The 18,696-nt window shown below is 41.5% G+C and overlaps 3 protein-coding genes across 14 annotated transcripts in view; 1 reads left to right on the top strand and 2 right to left on the bottom strand.

Moving 5' to 3' along the window:
• Positions 1–5,236, top strand: part of LOC115196092 (neuronal membrane glycoprotein M6-b) — a 35,542-nt gene extending 30,306 nt beyond the window's left edge. For 2 of the 3 annotated variants that reach the window (XM_029756640.1, XM_029756638.1), the window contains exons 6-7: positions 238–303; positions 2,100–5,236. In XM_029756640.1, the coding sequence (XP_029612500.1) occupies positions 238–303; positions 2,100–2,243 (210 nt within the window). In that variant the 3' untranslated portion in view covers positions 2,244–5,236. Of the gene's footprint in view, positions 1–237; positions 304–1,052; positions 1,827–2,099 lie in introns of those variants that run through there. The other variant, XM_029756639.1, reaches the window with a different exon arrangement.
• A 2,182-nt stretch (positions 5,237–7,418) lies between these two features.
• Positions 7,419–18,442, bottom strand: LOC115196090 (ras-related protein Rab-9A-like). 10 transcript variants are annotated; one of them, XM_029756624.1, is made up of 4 exons: positions 18,210–18,441; positions 12,417–12,530; positions 10,449–10,486; positions 7,419–9,893 (listed from the first exon to the last, which is right to left on the bottom strand). In XM_029756624.1, the coding sequence occupies exon 4, from the start codon at positions 9,807–9,809 to the stop codon at positions 9,204–9,206; it is 606 nt and encodes a 201-aa protein (XP_029612484.1). In that variant the 5' UTR covers positions 9,810–9,893; positions 10,449–10,486; positions 12,417–12,530; positions 18,210–18,441; the 3' UTR covers positions 7,419–9,203. The 10 variants fall into 10 exon arrangements, with proteins under 10 accessions (XP_029612484.1, XP_029612486.1, XP_029612485.1 ...); XM_029756626.1 differs by having other exon boundaries at positions 12,417–12,527; XM_029756625.1 differs by lacking the exon at positions 18,210–18,441 and adding an exon at positions 12,624–12,662.
• On the bottom strand, positions 14,824–16,345 carry LOC115195133 (transcription elongation factor A N-terminal and central domain-containing protein-like). The gene is made up of 2 exons (XM_029754941.1): positions 15,655–16,345; positions 14,824–15,575 (listed from the first exon to the last, which is right to left on the bottom strand). Exons 1-2 carry the CDS (start codon positions 16,133–16,135, stop codon positions 15,004–15,006), a joined length of 1,053 nt encoding a protein of 350 aa, XP_029610801.1. The 5' UTR covers positions 16,136–16,345; the 3' UTR covers positions 14,824–15,003.
• Positions 18,443–18,696: the final 254 nt, after the last annotated feature.

The raw sequence follows: 18,696 nt of genomic DNA, 5'->3' as shown, positions 1-18,696 counted from the left end.
ACCCCCTCCTCCTCCTCCTGTAAATCTTTATGCACATCATATGAACCTTCATGAACCTCAGATAATAGGAATATCATATAAACCTTCCTATTCACTACTTATTTTTTGTTGTTATATAACATTCTTCATCACTGTACTGCAATTATACAGAGGCTGATTGTGGAAAGGACATCTTTTATGAATGTCAATCAAAGAAAGTTTCATCACTAACCAGAGATCGGTCTCCATGTTTTCCAGTTCTACCTGTCTTTCCACCTGTACATTGTTGCGTGTGCTGGGGCAGGCACCACCCTCATTGCATTGGTAAGCTTTGGATGCCCTATATCCCAAATTCCCCATGTTTTGAATCATTTGCATGAGTTGCCATGGCACGCTGATCTGTTGCCATGGCAATCCCTCCTCCACGCTTCATGGTTCTGACTCAGTTTTCCTGAGGGTGTAAGTCTGCCCTATAGCTTCTGGCTGGACACACACGGACATGGGCCAGATGAAAGAGCTCCTGGCTAACACACATTTGCTTTGTGGCCAAAGGAGAGGAATGCCTCACAAGAGACTCTGTCCATACGGTATTTTACACCAGAGATGATAGAATAAGACTTCTATAGGGTGTTTAAGTCTTCGTAGGTGGAGCTAATGATTTGTACGTCATTTTTTGTTGTTGCAAATCATTAAGTTGTTTTATCCAATCGGTGTGGTTGTGATGGCTAGTTGAACTCAGTTGAACTCAGTAATGGGGTCATGAGGCCATGCTCTCCACTGAGGCAACAGGGCTTAAGGCCTTTCAGCTACTCTACCAAACTTGGATTGCTCATTAGCGGGGGTGAGAAGATTCAGCACATAGACTGCCATCTGAAATTGTGTGCGCCGTAGCAATCTCACTTTGTTTATAGATGTAGATATATGCAATGTGAAGCAATGTGAAGCAATATTAAGGTACAGTACTGCATAAATCTAGCCAGATGCCACCCAAGAAGAGCAACGGCCTCCCAAAGGCCTCCTGGTCATTGACTTTGTTTCTCACCCCAGTCTGTCTTCTCGTCTCTCCCTCCCAGCTGATCTACATGATGGCCACCACGTATAACTACGCTGTTCTCAAGTTTATGAGCCACGGCATCCGCCGCTCCGCAAAGTTCTCAGAGTCATATTAGCGAGCGAGAGAATGAGAGAAATGGTAGAGAGTGAGAGAGCAAAAAAAGAAAGAAAGAAAGCTGGAGGGAAAGAAAGACCGATGGTGGGGAGGAGAGTTATGTACTATAGCATATAGTGAAACGTACACTACCGTTAACGTAATACAGATAGATCTATGTGCCTTTGCGTCCAAGCCTATTGCCACACATGCCTTTTGAACCACACTGAGGGGACTAGCGAGTGCATGATTAGCCAACATGGCTGAGGTCCCTCACAATCTCTCTCCAGACAGGATATGTACCTAGAAGTACTGATCCAGTACAGTAGGAGTACAGTACCATGTGGGACCACCAGTCAAGGCTATGGCGAGGTTGACCAGTTCATTCAAATAGAGCAGGCACATAGCATTGAGGACGGATAGATCATCAACACAAAGGGACGACACCAGTGTAAGAACAAGGGAATATTTGTGTTGCTGTGTCTAGCTTCAGATTACTGTAACATTCTGTAGTTATTCTAATTGAAGGATATAGTTCTTTTCAATGAGACTTTAATATCTTTCCCCCAAGTGCCAACTGTCTAGCTTGAAGTTAGTCTTTTTTAGCCTGTTTAGGCTCGTCTCTTTTTATGATATTTGTTATGAAAGACGTTGTGCCTTTTTTAGTTTATGCAAAATAAACATCAAATGTGAAGGAAAACCAAGACCATTGTCCTCTCTTTTTAGGATAGTGACTGTTGGGAGAAAACGAATCCCCACTGTATTTTCTGTAATTTACAAATACTAACCTAGCCAACCTAACCAAAAAAAATACTGACATTGTGCTAATGTAACTCGTTTGACATGTGGTAGACTGGTCAACATGACATGTAGCTTCTACTCATGTAGCTTGCTTTGGCTAACTAACCCTCTCACTGGCCACCACCCTATGCACTTTCTTTCTCCCTTTCTCTCTCTCTCTCTCTCTCTACAGATCCACTATCTGATGATCCTGTCGGCGAACTGGGCCTACCTGAGGAGCTCCTGCAACCAAAACGAGTACCAGGACATCAAGACAAAGGACGACGACGCGGAGGAGGGTGGCTCCAAGGAGGGTCTCAACTCCTCTTACTCATAAGAACCGGCCAACCACCCCTCACACACTTCCTAACAGCTAACCTCCAACCCCCTTCTGAGTAAAACCAACACTTGGGTCTCCTTCATTATGGGCGGTGTTCTGACTTGAGATATGTGCGCTCAACTCAAATTGCCACACTTTGGCTACATTTACACAGGGAGCCCATTTCTGATTTCCCCCCCCCCCCCCCCACTAATTGGTCTTTTGACCAATCATATCTTTTCACATCAATTATTTTTCAGAGCTTATCTGATTGGTTAAAAGACCAATTAGTGAAGAAAATATCAGAATTAGACTGCCTGTGTATATGAAATGCAGCCCATGTCTTCCATTGACATCAATGGACAATTTAAGCGAAAGTCTGAGTTGCGCATACTTTTCTCACCTCTGAATCAGGTCCTTTGTCCAAACGGGAGCAAATGTTTTCAAACGGAACAGGTATATGAGAAGTCGCTATTGGATGAGCTCAGGTTAGGTGGTACCGCTTCCTGTTTGCGAAGGTTTGCTCTCGATTGGACCGTTATTGAGCGCAACCCTGCTGCCATAGCCTAACTGCTCTGAGCCAATCACAGCACAGCACTAACACAGTTCCTAATAACCGCCTAACAACAAGGTCACTGTCTGCACAACTCCTGAGGAAGCGTGCCACAAAATATCCTGTTTTTTGGTGTTTTATATATATGAATATATTGTTTTTTTTATACTACTTCAAAGTAAGACAGGTTTACTATTATTATATTTATCTGGTCTTCTCTTATCTCTGGTATTTTTCTCCTTTGGTTATCTTATCGCAACCCTGTTTTACCTGATTACGTTTTTTTGCTTTTTTTAAAATGGAAATGCTTGATACGTTGCACTATTTAAAAATAGAAAAAAGTAAAGTAGATTTTAAAAAACCCATGAATAAATTACATACACAGCATCTCAGGGTGCCTCTCTTAGAAAATATTCCTACTATTACGTTAACTTTCCCATTCCTTTATTGACATCCAGCTACTTCTGTTGAGTAATTCTTCATTTTGGCCTGAGGAGAAAAAGGTGTGCTGTACCCTAACCGGATTGGACACATGCACTAATGTGACTGTTGGCCCAAAGCAGCAGTTCTGTCAGCAGCTGTCTGCAGTGCTAACACGTTGCTTTGACCTTCAGGTGAACCTCTGGCCTGGTCCCAGATCTGTTTGTGCTGTCTTGCCAACTCCTATGGTCATTGTCGTGTTATTATGACCATAGGAATTGGCAAGACGGCACAGACTGATCTGGGACCAGGCTAGTGAACCTCCACCTAGCCCTCTGTATGGCAGGTTTTCTCTGGAAACAGCCTTGCTTCTAAACCCACAGGACAAACCAACACTCAAGGTCAGATTGCCTTGTTCTGTTTGTAAGTGATACATTATACATACCTCAGGTACTAAACCTAAATAAAAACTCCACTAGCCTGGTCCCAGATCTGTTTGTGCTGTATAGCTCCTATGTTTGGCATGATAACAACCATAGGAGTTGGCAAAACAGCACAAATAGATCTGGGACCAGGCTAACACTTTACTGATTAAGCACATGCTTGTTACAAGGCAAGGCCACAGCTGAAGTGAACTTAGCAAAAGTCCCAATGTTTGTTCATTGTACACAACTGTGAAGGGAATCATACGTTCACTTTCCTCAAGACAAGTCCACCCATAAAAGGGGTGAAGTTCACCTTTGAATATATGGACCGCCCCAAAGGAAGTTCTATTGACTGACATCTCCTGAATGTGGAGAGCACGGTCAATGTTTTACCATGCTATTTTACCTTTGATTACCAATATGTAAATGTTTCCTTTTGGAGTATATGTTTAGCATCCAATTACTAGTTCTGCATTAAATATAATAGTAATGTGACATCTTTTAAAACGGTATGTTGTGAGAAGGAAGCAAATGCAGAGTCATGATGGCGGTGGTGCTTGTATTGTGTACATTTTGAAATGTGGAGAAAAGAAATGTACAAAATGGTTTTCAATGTTTTATATCAGTTTTAGGCTGCTGAATCTTTCCCTGTGCTAAAGTAATGAAGAACTTGTTTTTGACATTATTTGTGATTATTTTACTATGGCAAGCCAAATGTAAGTGACTCATCTCATATTTTTAGGCCTGTTATATGAACAGATACCATTTGGATGTTTACAATATAACAAGTCAGGAATTTTCATACATTTTTTTCCAGATATCATTTGATTGTCACGACCTATTCTATAATAATGATCACTGAGTAGTTCAAGCGCTCCGGACTATAAGGTTCTATCTGCATTTTAGTCTAAATTGAGTTATTGACATAGCCTTGTTCTGTTCAATATTCTCTACCTACATACAGTATACTCTAAATACCCCAATTCATGTTAAGTTCAAAAGAATTCAAGATAAAAATGGCTGACACCGATCAAAATAACGAGGGCTCGAAACTGTAAAGCCAATTATCTCAGAATCATCTTTTTGCAGATAGAACCTTTACAGTCCCAAAGCCCTCGAGTTATCTTCCTCGCGGCAGTGAAACGATGATTCTTTTAACTTTCAAATGAAAAGGCATGTCGGTATTGTCCACGTGTGCAAACGTCTAAATACTGAAAAAAGGACTATATTCCCATGCGTGTTATGTTTGATATAATACAGTGTGCTTTGCCACCAGGTTGATGTAGGCAAGCGCATGTGCCGTTTCATATAAGATGCGTGTCGGTCAGGGTGTGTTATCGTTTCCTCGTTATTGCATGAAGGAGACATGACTGTGTCTTTGCAGTTTTTCAGGTGATGTGTAGTCAATTGTACTGACAACTATGGTAGGCAGTGTTTGCCCCCACTCAACTCTCTTTTTTTTAAAAGATATCCATTGTACCTTTGATGACATTGTAGTCCCTCTAGTTATTTCATTGTTTTTCTTTTTAACGTTTCAAATAGTTATGACTCCTGTATAGTGATGATTTTTGTAACCTTCTCTAGTAAAACCGATATTTTTTATTATCGTGAAAGAGCTGATATCTGTCTCTTTCTTACAAGTTTGGATTTCCTGTTAAACACATGCAATGAGATGAATGACAAATGTGCTTTGAACAGTTCAGTTGCCAAACATTGTAGAATGTTGCAGATAGAAATGCCATTTATATAGCTGATGTGATTCCTTATTCTATGTATCAGAGAGGCGTGTTTGTTCTACATATAGAAATAGGCTATCTGAACGTTACAAAATGTTGCGTCCTGCTGCAAAATGTTGCGTCCAGCGCTCACCCTCAACCACAGTGATGGGACAACCTTGGGGTGTTGCCTTTGTAGAGTTTTGTGAGATGCTGAGTCCACCTGGTGGGAAAATGTAGCATTGTTCATTTCTTAAAATGGTAGTCCAAAACCATTGATTTAAGACCAAGGAAAGCTCCGGGGTGAAGTTTCCCCTAGTTACAAATCTAGGATCCACTCCCCCTCCCCCAATTGCAAGCTTAACCAATAGTGGGGGAAATACAAAACTGACCCAAGATCACCGTCTAGGGGCAACTTCACCCTAAAACCCAAGGAGGTCCGCACAAATCAGGATAGCAGTGTATTTGGCCTACAGTTGACCGACAGTACAGTGGTCAGTGGAAGACCAAACGCACTCCACAGATAGAGCACATTACTTCAACATAGGTTTAAAATGGCCAACTTTATTTAAACACATAACAACATACATTTTAAGACCATATTGATAGTGCTTCAGGGTGGTTCATGTTTTAATGCAAGACACTGGAACAGGACAATTGTTTTTCTTGAGCGGATGGTCGATTATTTTTAGACTGCAAATTGACCACAAGAAGCCCAAAGATCGAATATTTGACTAAAACAATAATTTCAAACCTTGCTTACATTTGTATACGATCACATGTATCTTTCTATAATGCGTGGGAATACTTTGGAACAGATTTCCAAATAAATAAAAAAATCACACTCTTGCCAGTGTTTTTACAGTCTTATGTCCAACAAAAAATAATGATAAATATATATATATTGTACCAGTCAAAAGTTTGGACACACCTACTCATTCAAAGGTTTTTCATTATTTTTAAAATGTTCTACATTGTAGAATAATAGTGAAGACATCAAAACGATGAAATAGCAGATGGAATCATGTAGTAACCAAAAAAAGTGTTAAACAAATCAAAATATATTTTATATTTCAGATTCTTCAAAGTAGCCCCCCTTTGCCTTGATGACAGTTTTGCACACTCTTGGCATTCTCTCAACCAGCTTCATGAGGTAGTCACCTGGGATGCATTTCAATTAACAGGTGTGGCTTGTTAAAAGTTCATTTGTGGAATTTATTTCCTTCTTAATATGTTTGAGCCAATCAGTTGTGTTGTGATAAGGTAGAGGTGGGTATACATACGATAACCTTATTTGGTAAAATACCAAATCTATATTGTGGCAAGAACAGCTCAAATAAGCAAAGAGAAATGACAGTCCATCATTACTTTAAGACATGAAGGACAGTCAATCCGTAAAATTTCAAGAACTTTTAACATTTCTGCAAGTGCAGTTGCAATAACCATCAAGTGCTATGATGAAACTGGCTTTCATGAGGACCGCCACAGGAAAGGAAGACTCAGAGTTCAACAGGACAAGGCCCCAACACACTTCCAGGCTGTGTATGGGCTATTTGACCAAGAAGGAGAGTGATGGAGTGCTGCATCAGATGACCTGGCTTCCACAGTCACCCAACCTCAACCCAATTGAGATGGTTTGGGATGAGTTGGACCGCAGAGTGAAGGAAAAGCAGTCAACAAGTTCTCAGCGTATGTGTGAACTCCTTCAAGACTGTTGGAAAAGCATTCCAGGTGAAGGTGGTTGAGAGAATGCCAAGAGTGTCCAAAGTTGTCATCCAGGCAAAGGGTGGCTACTTTGAAGAATCTAAAATCTACACTTTTTTGGTTACTACATGATTCAATGTGTATTTCATAGTTTAGATGTCTTCACTATTATTCTACAATGTAGAAAATAGTAAAAAATTAAGAAAAACCCTTGAATGAGTAGGTGTCCCCAAACTTTTGACTGGTACTGTATATGCTCAGAAAACTTGGTGTGCCGCGGACTGGCAGTTAGGGAACCCTGCTGTAGAAATTACTGGTTCACATTTAAATACGGGTGACATCAGTCTTTTGTCAAATTACCAGCTATATATATATATTTTTTTTTTTTTACATAAAAACAAACTACAATAGGCCTACAGTTTTTAGTGCGTCATGGTTGGTTTTGTTTTACAGCAAAACGTAGAAACAGCTGGTATGCATTTACCACTGGTTTCCTTGGGGCTATAGTACACAGAACTCATGATAGCACAAGTCAGCTAATAGCCTACTTATCAAACTGTGGCGCAATGGCCCTGGATTTGCTGCTCCATTCCTAAATGGTTAGTCCAGTTCCAGGCAATATAACATTAAAAAGCCATTCATTTCCAAACTCTCCGAGAACAGTTAGGCTAGCTAATGCACTTATATCCTGAGGCTCCGGGTGCACTAGTTCGCATAGTGAGTGACTGTAAATAAATGAAAATAAATTAAAGCTAAATGTTTTTGTAGCTAAAATACCAATCTACATTGTTCAGTGTGCTGACATTCCTATCGAACACACATTAACATGGCTATAAAAATGCTTTTGCTTGTTGAACTGGAAATGGGATGAGATTAAACATGTTAAAGCTCTTACGGTCATTATGAATGCTGGACATAATTATAGATGTTGATGGGAGTCCAAAATGTGCATGGCTGGGTTGAGTGGTTTAAAAATCAGCCCATCAAGTGAGAATAATCAGAGAAATGGGTTTGACTGGAATCTTCTTTCCATTTGTACAATGACGTAGACTGGACAGAACCATCTGGTTTTACCCCAACACATACTGTAGGTAGTTAGCCTGTGTACCGACTACCACCACTAACGTTAATACAAAATACGATTTAACAAATCAACAATATTAATTTGGCACATTCAGCCCATTTAATAGATGGGATGACAATGTAATATTTCCCATGTGGCTCAATTGGTATAGCATGGTGCTTGCAACGGCAGGGTTGTGGGTTCGTTTCCCACGGGGGACCAGTATGAAAAAGTACATAAAATATACTGCACTCACTACTGTAAGTTGCTCTGTAAATATTTAGTCATTACTTGATTACTGTATGTGTCTTTCACCACAGTAGTAGTGCAACTCTTGGGAGGAGGAATGCACAACAAAGTAATCTCTTGATCGTAGTGGTCACTGATAACACACACACACACACACACACACACACTCTCGCCAGCACAAAGGAATGTCAAATAGCAGGCCCAACTATGTGCACTCCTGTGTATGATGAAACATATATAGCCTAAGTGGGTCGGTGTGTATAATGCTATGAACAGGCTGTGTCCGCGTGCACATGCAGTCGTTTAAACCAAGGGAGGAGCACAGAGCAGAACGAATGCATTAACCACAGATAAAAAGGAGAATTGGAACCAAGTGGCCGTTGGTATCATCAGTACTCACAAGCTACAGCCAAGTTGGCCAGAATTGGGCAGCAGAAGTTCAAATAAGCCCCTACTGTCTCTTTAAAAGGCCCAGTGCAGTCAAAATTCATATTGCATAACAGCTGATTAAACAAACACTGTAAAACTGTGAAAAAAATTGGATCAGTTTATTTCCTGATAGTTGGTGGTTGAAAATACAATCTACACAGGACATTATAAATCAGCAGGTTTGCATGGGCGGGAGTTTCAGCTTTCCATGGTGACATCACTATGCGGTTGATTGGTTAATAGACCAATAACAAAAACAGTTCCAAACCTCTCTTCCAATAACAGCTAGTTTTCCCAGTCTTAGCCATATTCTTGCTTGAGAAATAGTTTGCTAAAAAGCAATTTTTGCCCATTTTAAATTGAGAAACAGCTGCATTGGGCATTTAGGAGTCAAATAAAGGTAATCAACCCTACATCTCCTCAGCAGCAGGAGGTGCCAGAGCGCGGCTTCCTGTGCAGGTCCACTGTGTCCGTTGGGATGAGGTGCTCCCCCCTTTCCTCCTGTGCCAGCACCCTCCTCACCGCCTCCTCAAACGCCGCAGCCACGTTGGTCGAGTCCTTGGCGCTCGTCTCAAAGTACGGGTGGCCGCCGTTCTCGCGGCACCACTGGCGGGCATCCTCGCCCGAAACCTGCCTCTCTGGCACATCCAACTTATTACCCAGGATCACAAATGGGAACTTCTCGGGATCCTTTACATCAGCGTAGTAGGCAAACTCCTTCTTCCAGTTGTTGAGATTGTGGAAGCTCTGGTTGTCATCCATGCTGAAGGTTAGGAGACAACAGTCGGAGCCACGGTAAAAAGGTGTCCGGAGCGAGCGGAAGCGCTCCTGGCCCGCCGTGTCCCAGATTTGGAGCGTCACGGTGCGCCCGTCCACCTCCAGCTCCTTGTTAAGGAACTCCACGCCAATGGTGTGGAAGAGATGCGTGTCAAACTTGTTGGTGACGTAGCGGTTCATGAGGGAGGACTTGCCCACGCCGCCGTCCCCCAGGAGGATCACCTTGAGCAGGGACGACTTGGCTGTCATGGCTGGGCTTGGGCTTGGGCCTGGGCTGAAGGGTTGGTGGAGTTGCTGGCTAGGGGGAGATGGTCTGGGAAGCGCTGCTGCTACCTGACAAATAGATGACATAGTCATTCAGTTTAATCAATCAACTGACTGGTTGCTCTGTTAACCGTCAGAGAAGAAAATAAGATTAAGAAACACAGATTAACAATATGAACGCAGTACCTCATCTGTAGTCAGCTAAAGTCAAATCAGTCACAATCCTATACAGTCTAGTAGTTAATATCTTATCCAATGAAGACGTAACATTTTCCTGCCCAACATTAAGTGTTGTAGGAGTTGTAATATTCTCAGCGTGTGTCACGTGGACAATGATCAGATGAGCATCTCTTAGAGAATCACGAGCAAAGCTGTTGCCACAGGCCACACTACACCACAAGACCGTTTTGTATGCATAAAGCTCGGCTTCAGAGCAGACACAATGCATTAAATACGCGGGGTGAGTTTGGCCGACTGTACAGTAGACAACGTTAGGCCTAAAACTTGCTTTATCCTACCACAATACAGTAGTACAGTAGAGTAAAGAATGGATTGTGTAAGGACACAAGAAGAGACAGTTACAGTAATACATTCTTAATTGTTGCAACACATGCCATTTCTTACCGTTATGTATCAGGGCAAACCATAGCCTAATTCAGCACCTGTCAGAAAAAAACAGAAGGTATGATGTTAGACTAATACCATGACGATGATGAACTACGTGAACATATCAAAGGATTCCATGACGTGCATTTAAATGAGGCCTTTAAGTTCCTGTAATTAGAATGAATGTCGTTCATTTCAACCCTATTAATCTAATGGATGTCTGGTATGGGTATTACAATTCCAGGTTGTTGTAGGCCTTGGTTATTAATCCAGTAACACACCGACGGGTTCAATGTTCCTGCTATTAAGCAATGTCCGACGTTGCACGCTGCTGAGAAAGTAAAGGAGAATGTTATCCTTAAACAAACAAAAGACCCAAATTACTCCAAGAGACCAGGTGGGTCAACCCACTTGCAATTCTATGAATTATATTTCAAGTTTTTTTTCTTTTTTTTTTAAATGAGAAGAAACAAAATCCGATCATCCAATTCCTAACATCCCCTGTGAGACCTGTTTGAGCCCTCTTCCAGCGTGACAATTTTAAACAGGGCTCCAACTGTTATCTGGTTGGTGATGAAGGGGTTACAATGAGTAGAGAAATATGAGCTTATCACCCCCTCAATGCCTCTCCGTCACATAATCGATCAATGTCTTGTCTCGGATTGAGGTAGTGTTCAGCAGCCTCCTCAAATTCTGCGACAACACTCTGTCACTAAACTGAAATGACCTGCATCACTGACCTCTACTCGATGGAGTTAACTACTTCAGAAATCTTCTCTAGCCCTCTTTCCATAATGATATAATAACATCCAAAAGGGTAGTGAAATGGACTAATCAGCCCAAGTAGGTCAGAGACATAGGTAACAGACGCACATCCTGTTAGTCAAATTGGTTGAAGACTTTGCCTATTGTGAGCCGCCTCAGCCAACTACAGTGAATTTAATGTGCCGGAATATATCTTGACTAGAGAGGACACTGGCTGACTGCACCTTTGTTATGCTGCCTTTCTGCAGCTGTGGTTCACACACACACACACACACACACACACACACACACACACACACACACACACACACACTTTAAAGGGGAAGTAGGCCAACTGTTCAGGTTAGAAAAAATATATATACTGTTTGAGCATTATTAGCATAGTAATCAATGGTATTTTTTTCTCTTTTTAACTATGGTAAATGGTAATGCTCTATCTATTCAACAGAGAGCCCTACTAAAATATCCTACCAGTGATTTGTAGAACAAGACAATCTGGTCCTATCCCCAGCATTACATCCATCACTAGCCAACAGAGAACTTGGTTGGATAGGACATGCGCAGAAGCTTGGAATGTTTGTTTGATAACACACTTGGATAAAAGTTAACACATATCCATCGCGAAGATGATCTGAAAAAGGACGTAGGCTATTGCTATAGGCTATTTGAAACAAACTTGCTTTGGTAGTACTGTAGGCTGACGATTAGCAGGTAAACAACAAGACTGTCGTATGGAATAAGTATAGCGGACTCCCACGGCCTAAATAACAAACAAACACTAGGCATAAAGACTGCTAGTGAATATACGGTAAATCACTTGCCGCGTTCAAAACTGTGAACTCGGACGTCCTTGACTTCAATGCGTCCAAGACAACTGGGGAAAAACGAGCTCTGACTGGGAAATATCGTTTTGAACTGTCATCCAACTCGAAATTACAATTCGGAAACTTGGGCATCTTTCTTAGAGCTCAGACTTTCCGACCTGAAGATCACCGACTCATGATTTGACTTCGTTTTGTTTTCAGTTCCCAGTTGTCGCGAAAGCACCAAATGCTCGCTTGCCATGAACCACGTAGTCCGTGAGATCATGCGCGTAGCTTAACCATCAGCTGGCTTCATGTAGCTGGCTAGGCTAATTGGTAGGAAAAAAATATAGTTAACATTAAATGTGAAAGTTTGAAATATCTAGCTACGAACAGTATCAATTGGTTACAACTGTACCTTGCTGTGTATAATGTACGTCGGCGGTGCAATACCGGACCATCCCAATCCTCACGAGCGGCCGAGGTTTCCCGGTGACATGACGCTCATATGACCGATAGTTTGTCACGCCTACTGTGGGCAAAATGGATAAAGGAAGCTATTAATGCGTGTGTAATTGTGCTTTTACTACTGAAAAAGTATATGAAAGTATAGCAGGAAATTTACATTCTAAACACTGCTGTGTCATGGCTTTTGAATGTGGCCATGGCAATATTGTGATGACGTCACTGTAATAGTCTATACAATGGGCGCGTTCATCTGCGCAGGAGTTGCTTACACATGTCAGATCTTACAACGCAATGGATCAGTTTTTTTAAGGATCAGCTAATTACATCATATGTTATAGCAATCTTTTGGTCAATGACACAGTCAATCACTCAAACGCTGCACTTTGTCAGGGATAGCCAAGCCCCATTGTGACAAGAATTACGGTTTCCACTAGATAGCACAACCGCAAAGTCAAAATTGGCTACAAAAGTCAAAATTCTGGTTAGGCATAACGTTAGCGGTGTAGTTAAGGTTAGGTTTAAAATAAGATTTTAAGAAGATAAATTGTAGTATGGGTTAAGTTGAGCCCCGGGAGAGGGTAAATTAAGCCGCCTACAAATGTCTGGACTGAATGAAATATTACCACTACCTTTTAAAAACATTATCTACACAATTCACATTGCAGGCTTAACACCTAACAAACACCTCTCATATCCCAGTAATAATGCCTTGCATTATGCCTGGGAAGATAACACTTCAATTTGCTCAACTTGCCATTGGCTCAACCATTGGCTCAACTTATCCCAAGGCAAATATTTGACTATTTTAGCCCACACAGCTTCAAGGATGCAATTTCATGCTAGGTTTAGGACCTCACATTGACCCCAACTGATGTATAGAACAATCTTAAAATGATCTACTTTGTTTTAGATACAAGCATCATGAAACCTCTAACACAAAGTCATATGACTTGGTGAAAATCAGTTTCTTGCACATAACTTGATTACCACTTTTTCCATGTGGTTTCTTCCTTAACAGACTCCATGAAATGATGACCTCATCCTAAATATTTGGTACAAATGTACATTTTGTGTATGGTTTCCCTAGAAACAAGGGTGGCTCAACTTACCCCTTTGGCTCGAACTTATCCCACTCTCCCCTACATTGTATTCTGCTGTACCTCAATGTACAGTATCAGCAATAGTATGCTCTTTGAAAGATAGGAGAATGTGGACTTTCCACTTGATAACATGTATCTATTGTAATATTAAAAGCCTGCACAAACAATGTATTAAACAGTGTGAATGTGAGTGATTGTGAAGGTATGCATGTTTGTAAGTACCACCATGCACAGTACACACATACTGCCTGAGCATGTGTGTGTGTCTCAAAGAAAGAAGGTTATCAGACAATGATTGAAAAGTTAAAGGTTATAAACAGGGAGACTATCAATAAGATAGGGAACAGCATGGACTTTGGAAAAGCCACTCCATGAAAATACACATGACATACTGATAGTGAAACACAAACTTAATTAAATTGATAAAACCTAATGATATCTCCAATGGCTCTGATACAGATGTCTCTGTAATGTGTACAGACACATTATAAAAACACTGATGAGAACAAATCATATACTATAATCTTACATTTCCTGCTGTTCAATGGCCATTCCATTGAAATATATACCCATTTAACAATATAACTTTAACATTCTATAACAATATAACCATTTATTATAATCTAATGTAATATACCATTCCATATATCTTCAAACCCCTATCCCTGCCCACAGAGAATAACTCATTAAGCTAACTTTGTCCAACTAGCCTGGATCTTTCTGGAATACTAAGATTTCACTGTCATCACAATGATGGGCTGCTGAGTCATTAGCACTGGCTGTGGGCTCGAAAGTGAAGGATCATGGGAGATCAGCAAGCCCCCGGCCGGAGGGTTTTTTCTAGATGGGATACAGCTTATCTCAAAATTGAGATCGTAGCAGGTTACGAGAACTTACGCAGCAGGTTAGAATAATTAGGTTAAGGTTCGGAAAATGGTTAGCTAAAATAAAATACAAATCTACTTTTGACATCAATTTGACATAAGCTGTATCCCTTCTAGACATGACCCTGCCGGAGCTATATCTTGGGCTGATTAATGGGTCACATGCTCCTTGTGCTGCTCACAGGGTCACATGACCACAGGAAGGCCACGTGGGTCTTACTCTGCAGCTCAACAGAAATGTCAACATAGGGACTACATCTTGTGTTCTCACACACAGACAGACCCCATGCTAAACACACGGTACCTATTAATGCCAAATGAGAAAGAAATAGTAAAAGAAAGAGAACCACATTTGTATTACAGTATGTAGCGCAGCAAGTTTAATGACAATGTAATGCAAACAACATAATCATGTGGTAAAATGTTAAATGTAATTCTTAATTTCTGTCATTAAAACATGACATTATTCAGTTTGATAGGGTGAAGACATATCAGCAGGATCTCAACAAAAACAAAGCAGGCATTTTACATGTGGTGTGAAGAGGATGGCCTATCAGAGGCACACCCAGCCACTGTGGTACCACTGCTCCCCACACCTATTACAGGTCACAAAGGTCATGGCATCCTGGTCTGCGGTGGCCTGGCGAACCCACGCCGGCAGAAACAGCGTGCCCCGGGACACCTGCGTCACCCTGCAGTCCGACCCCTCGCACCGCCTGCACCGCAGCTTCTGGGTGGGTGTCCCCTCCATCTCCTGGGGGAGCTGCCTCTCGCTCACCCCCCGCGACGAGTATTCCTCCCTCAGCGGCTGGAGCTCCTCGTCGGCCATCTCCTCCACAGACATCCCGGCGAAGACTTCCGGCCCCAGGCTGCCGCCCAGGAGACCACACCTAAGGTGGCCGTTTTTGGGGTTCCTTAGGTTGGCCACCTTACTCCTGATGCAGGCCTTTTTTTTGGCCTTGTTTGCCCGTTGCAGTGCATGGATGTGCACCTCTATGACGCGGGACAGATCTACAGTCCTCCCCTCTGCCTCCTTGGAAGTTTCTGGAGTGAGGGCACCAAGGAGGAGCTGGATGCACTTTGTCCTCAAAGCCGACTTATAGGAATCCTTACGGGGGGAGGGTTACCCAGGGAAGTGGTGGCAGGAGTCTGACTGCTTTGAGAGGGTGGGCAAAATTGACCCAGAAGACAAATCACCAGCTGCCTGCCACGATGTCACCCCTTCTCCCACAATTGGTCCCATTTGTGAGTGTTCTGTCCTCGGACCCAATATGGAAAACCACATGTTCACAAGACGCACCCAACTCCACTGGTTTACTAGCATCACCAGCAGCTAGGCCTCCTCTGCCTGCCAGACAAGCTTTATCAGCCAGCATACTCTCTCCAACGACAGTGAATTCTTCTTTGCTTCCCTTCTCCTTTGAGATGTGATAGGGGTGGCTGTAGAGTTTCTTCCATTTTGACAACAGGTGCTTGGCAGTTTTTTTCACTGAATGTTCTGAGCAGGTTTTGAGGAGTCTGTAAAGGACCCTGACGATATCTGTGCCTTGCAGCTGCTCACAAGTCACACAGGCATTATCAAGGGCGGTCAGGAGAGGCATAATGTTGCCATAGTTACCCACCCTGTTAAATTTGTCAATTTGGAGAGCATGATGAGTGATCTGTTTTGTGTCCATGGTGGTCATATTCTTATAGACTGGTGGGAGAAAGACTGATATCTAAATGCAATTTAGGCTACAGCTTTTGTAGGGTCATGACATTTTGTTTGATATTGGCATTGGAAACCCTTGGGCCTACAAACATTTCTGCAGTTAATAAAATGTTTTATGCAATGCTTTGAAGTGTGGCAGACACATTTGTACAGAATTTTGAAAACAGATTCTAAAACGCTAAGCGAGAGGGTTTACTCCGCCTAAAATATGTCCACGAAAATAAGACATGAAGTGAGACATTTTTGTATGGAGGTCAATGAGAGTGTTGAATATGCTAAAACAAAATAATTAATATATAATTTGCTACGTGAATCTTAATTGATCGAATATAAGTTTCGTAATTGTTATTTTGTTACGAATATATTGATACAAGTGGACGCACATGGAATTTCGGCAAAAAAACAACGATTTTATATCGGAGTCATCCCTGTTGTTCACACGCGTGAATCTGCCCTCTCATTGGCTAGAATGGTCCCACCTGATCGTGACTCCTCCCGCCTGCTTCCATCTCTGAGGAAAAGTATTTCCATTGTTAGAGCGTTCACTTAACTATCTTGTCAATATAATAGAACATCTTTGATTGTAATATGTCCATGTGACTTTTGCCATATATGTTTACATTTCCATTATATGAAATATATTGTAGGCTAGGTTGAAAAACTTATTAGGTAGAAAATAAATAATTAATATTATATAAATAAAGCCATATCTACCCATATCACATTGTTTAAAAGTATTGTTTTGAGGTCACACTTTGGTCAGCCATAATAGTGTTTGTTGCTTTGTTGTGGAGTTGTTTGTGGAGAGTAGATGACATGTTGGAGCATTCTCTTAAGCAACAGTGCTGAAACCAGTTACTTTTTTCTGCAATGCAGCCAATGAATGAAAGGAAGTTTACAAGCAAGATGAGGCAAGTCTGTCAGTTGTGAAATGGAATAACTTTATGTGATGTAATAAAGTTCGCAAGTTGAGGGAGAACTGTGGAAATGGGCACATGACATCTGGGATGTGAAATTGTGGTTTGCAAGTTTGCCGCCAGGCAAATAATAGAATGGTTAAAGAGTAGGCATGAGGATCTTTTCCCCTTCTCTCTCTTGAGAACTTTCACAGCTAACGGTTTACAAAGCGACAAGTGTTAGATGAATGGGGTTTGAGCTATTCCCTGTTTGGTATGACATAAAGAAGAAAGGTAAATGTTTGTGTTGCATTAATATTGGCAGCCTCGTACTGGTAGGTCTATAGTTAGAGCAGTAGGCTTTGCTAAGGTGTGGCGTCGTACAGTAAACCTGTACAGTAATCCAGGATAAAGTTTAACACACAATGACTGTGTGAATGTGGCATACATTATATTATTCATGTGTTATAATTTTTATTGATTTTATTTTATTTAACCTTTATTATTGAATGGGCAGTGTGTTTAATGGTATAACTTACCAAGGCTACATTACACAAGCAGCTGTGCACAATGCGTTTAGTCTGTTAACAGAGAATGGGTTGTATGTAAAGACTGACTTAAAAAAAAAAAAATGTAAGAACAAAAACGAAAATAGTAAAATAAATTAAAAAAATAAAAAAACACTGACTTTGGCATTGTTTTTCCATGACATCATGGTTTGCATTGAAGAGAAATAGATTTTTTTATATTCATGCAGTTATGCTCTTGAGCAGGGATTCCCAAACTCGGTCCTGGGGCCCAAATTTGGGAATCATTGGCCATAGAAGGTAAGCAGAGTAAAGGTATTGGGAACCGAATTGGTATAGTGAGCCCTTGTGTTGTGGGGATTTAGCTCTATTTTTAATTTGATGAACACAAGGTGACCTTTTCAAAAAACTAAGGGAGAGTTTAACCTTTTCCCTGAAAGCCTACATGCAGGTGATAGTTACAATACTCAATGTTCTCACAAAATCTTGCCACTCCTATATGTTTAGGCCTCCTATGTACTGTTTACAGCAGGTATACAGAGGTTATGTGTATGAATACTTTTTTTTTTAAATACAAAGGATCAGTGGGGAATGAAACTGAATTCTCAGAACACGTTAAACTCACCCTTATCATGCTACAGTATGGGGAAGGAGATGGGTGGAGTCAGGTTGGTCTGTTGATTAGTCAAGGGGAAAACCAGCTGTAGGCCTACCACAACATCGACTGGCCCCCGTGTGCTGTTCTAACTGCAACCAGGAATGACTGGACTTCCTAAAAACCCGCACCAGGCTTCTTTGGATCCTATCGAATAATTTGCTTGGCCCGCTGCCGCAGTCCGTCCTCCCTGCACTCGTGCGTTCCTTTGTACGTGGGAATGGAATTTTACCAGATGATAATGATGCTCAGATGTGTTATGGCCACAAGGAGGCGCTCTCTGCCTTATGATTGTATCAGATAGCCGTGATGGCAGTAATGTCCTCTGTCACATTGTCTCCTCCTCCATCACACACATGCGCACACACAACCACATCCAGCGTCTCTGCTTGACACCTCATAAGGAGGGAACTTGTTTTAAAGCATGGAGATTCTCATACAGAATGAGCAGGTAGAA

This window comes from Salmo trutta, chromosome 6, assembly GCF_901001165.1.
Source record: "Salmo trutta chromosome 6, fSalTru1.1, whole genome shotgun sequence".
Taxonomy (NCBI): domain Eukaryota; kingdom Metazoa; phylum Chordata; class Actinopteri; order Salmoniformes; family Salmonidae; genus Salmo; species Salmo trutta.
Note: the sequence above shows the minus strand (reverse complement) of the source record. Positions and strands in the feature narration are given on the sequence as shown.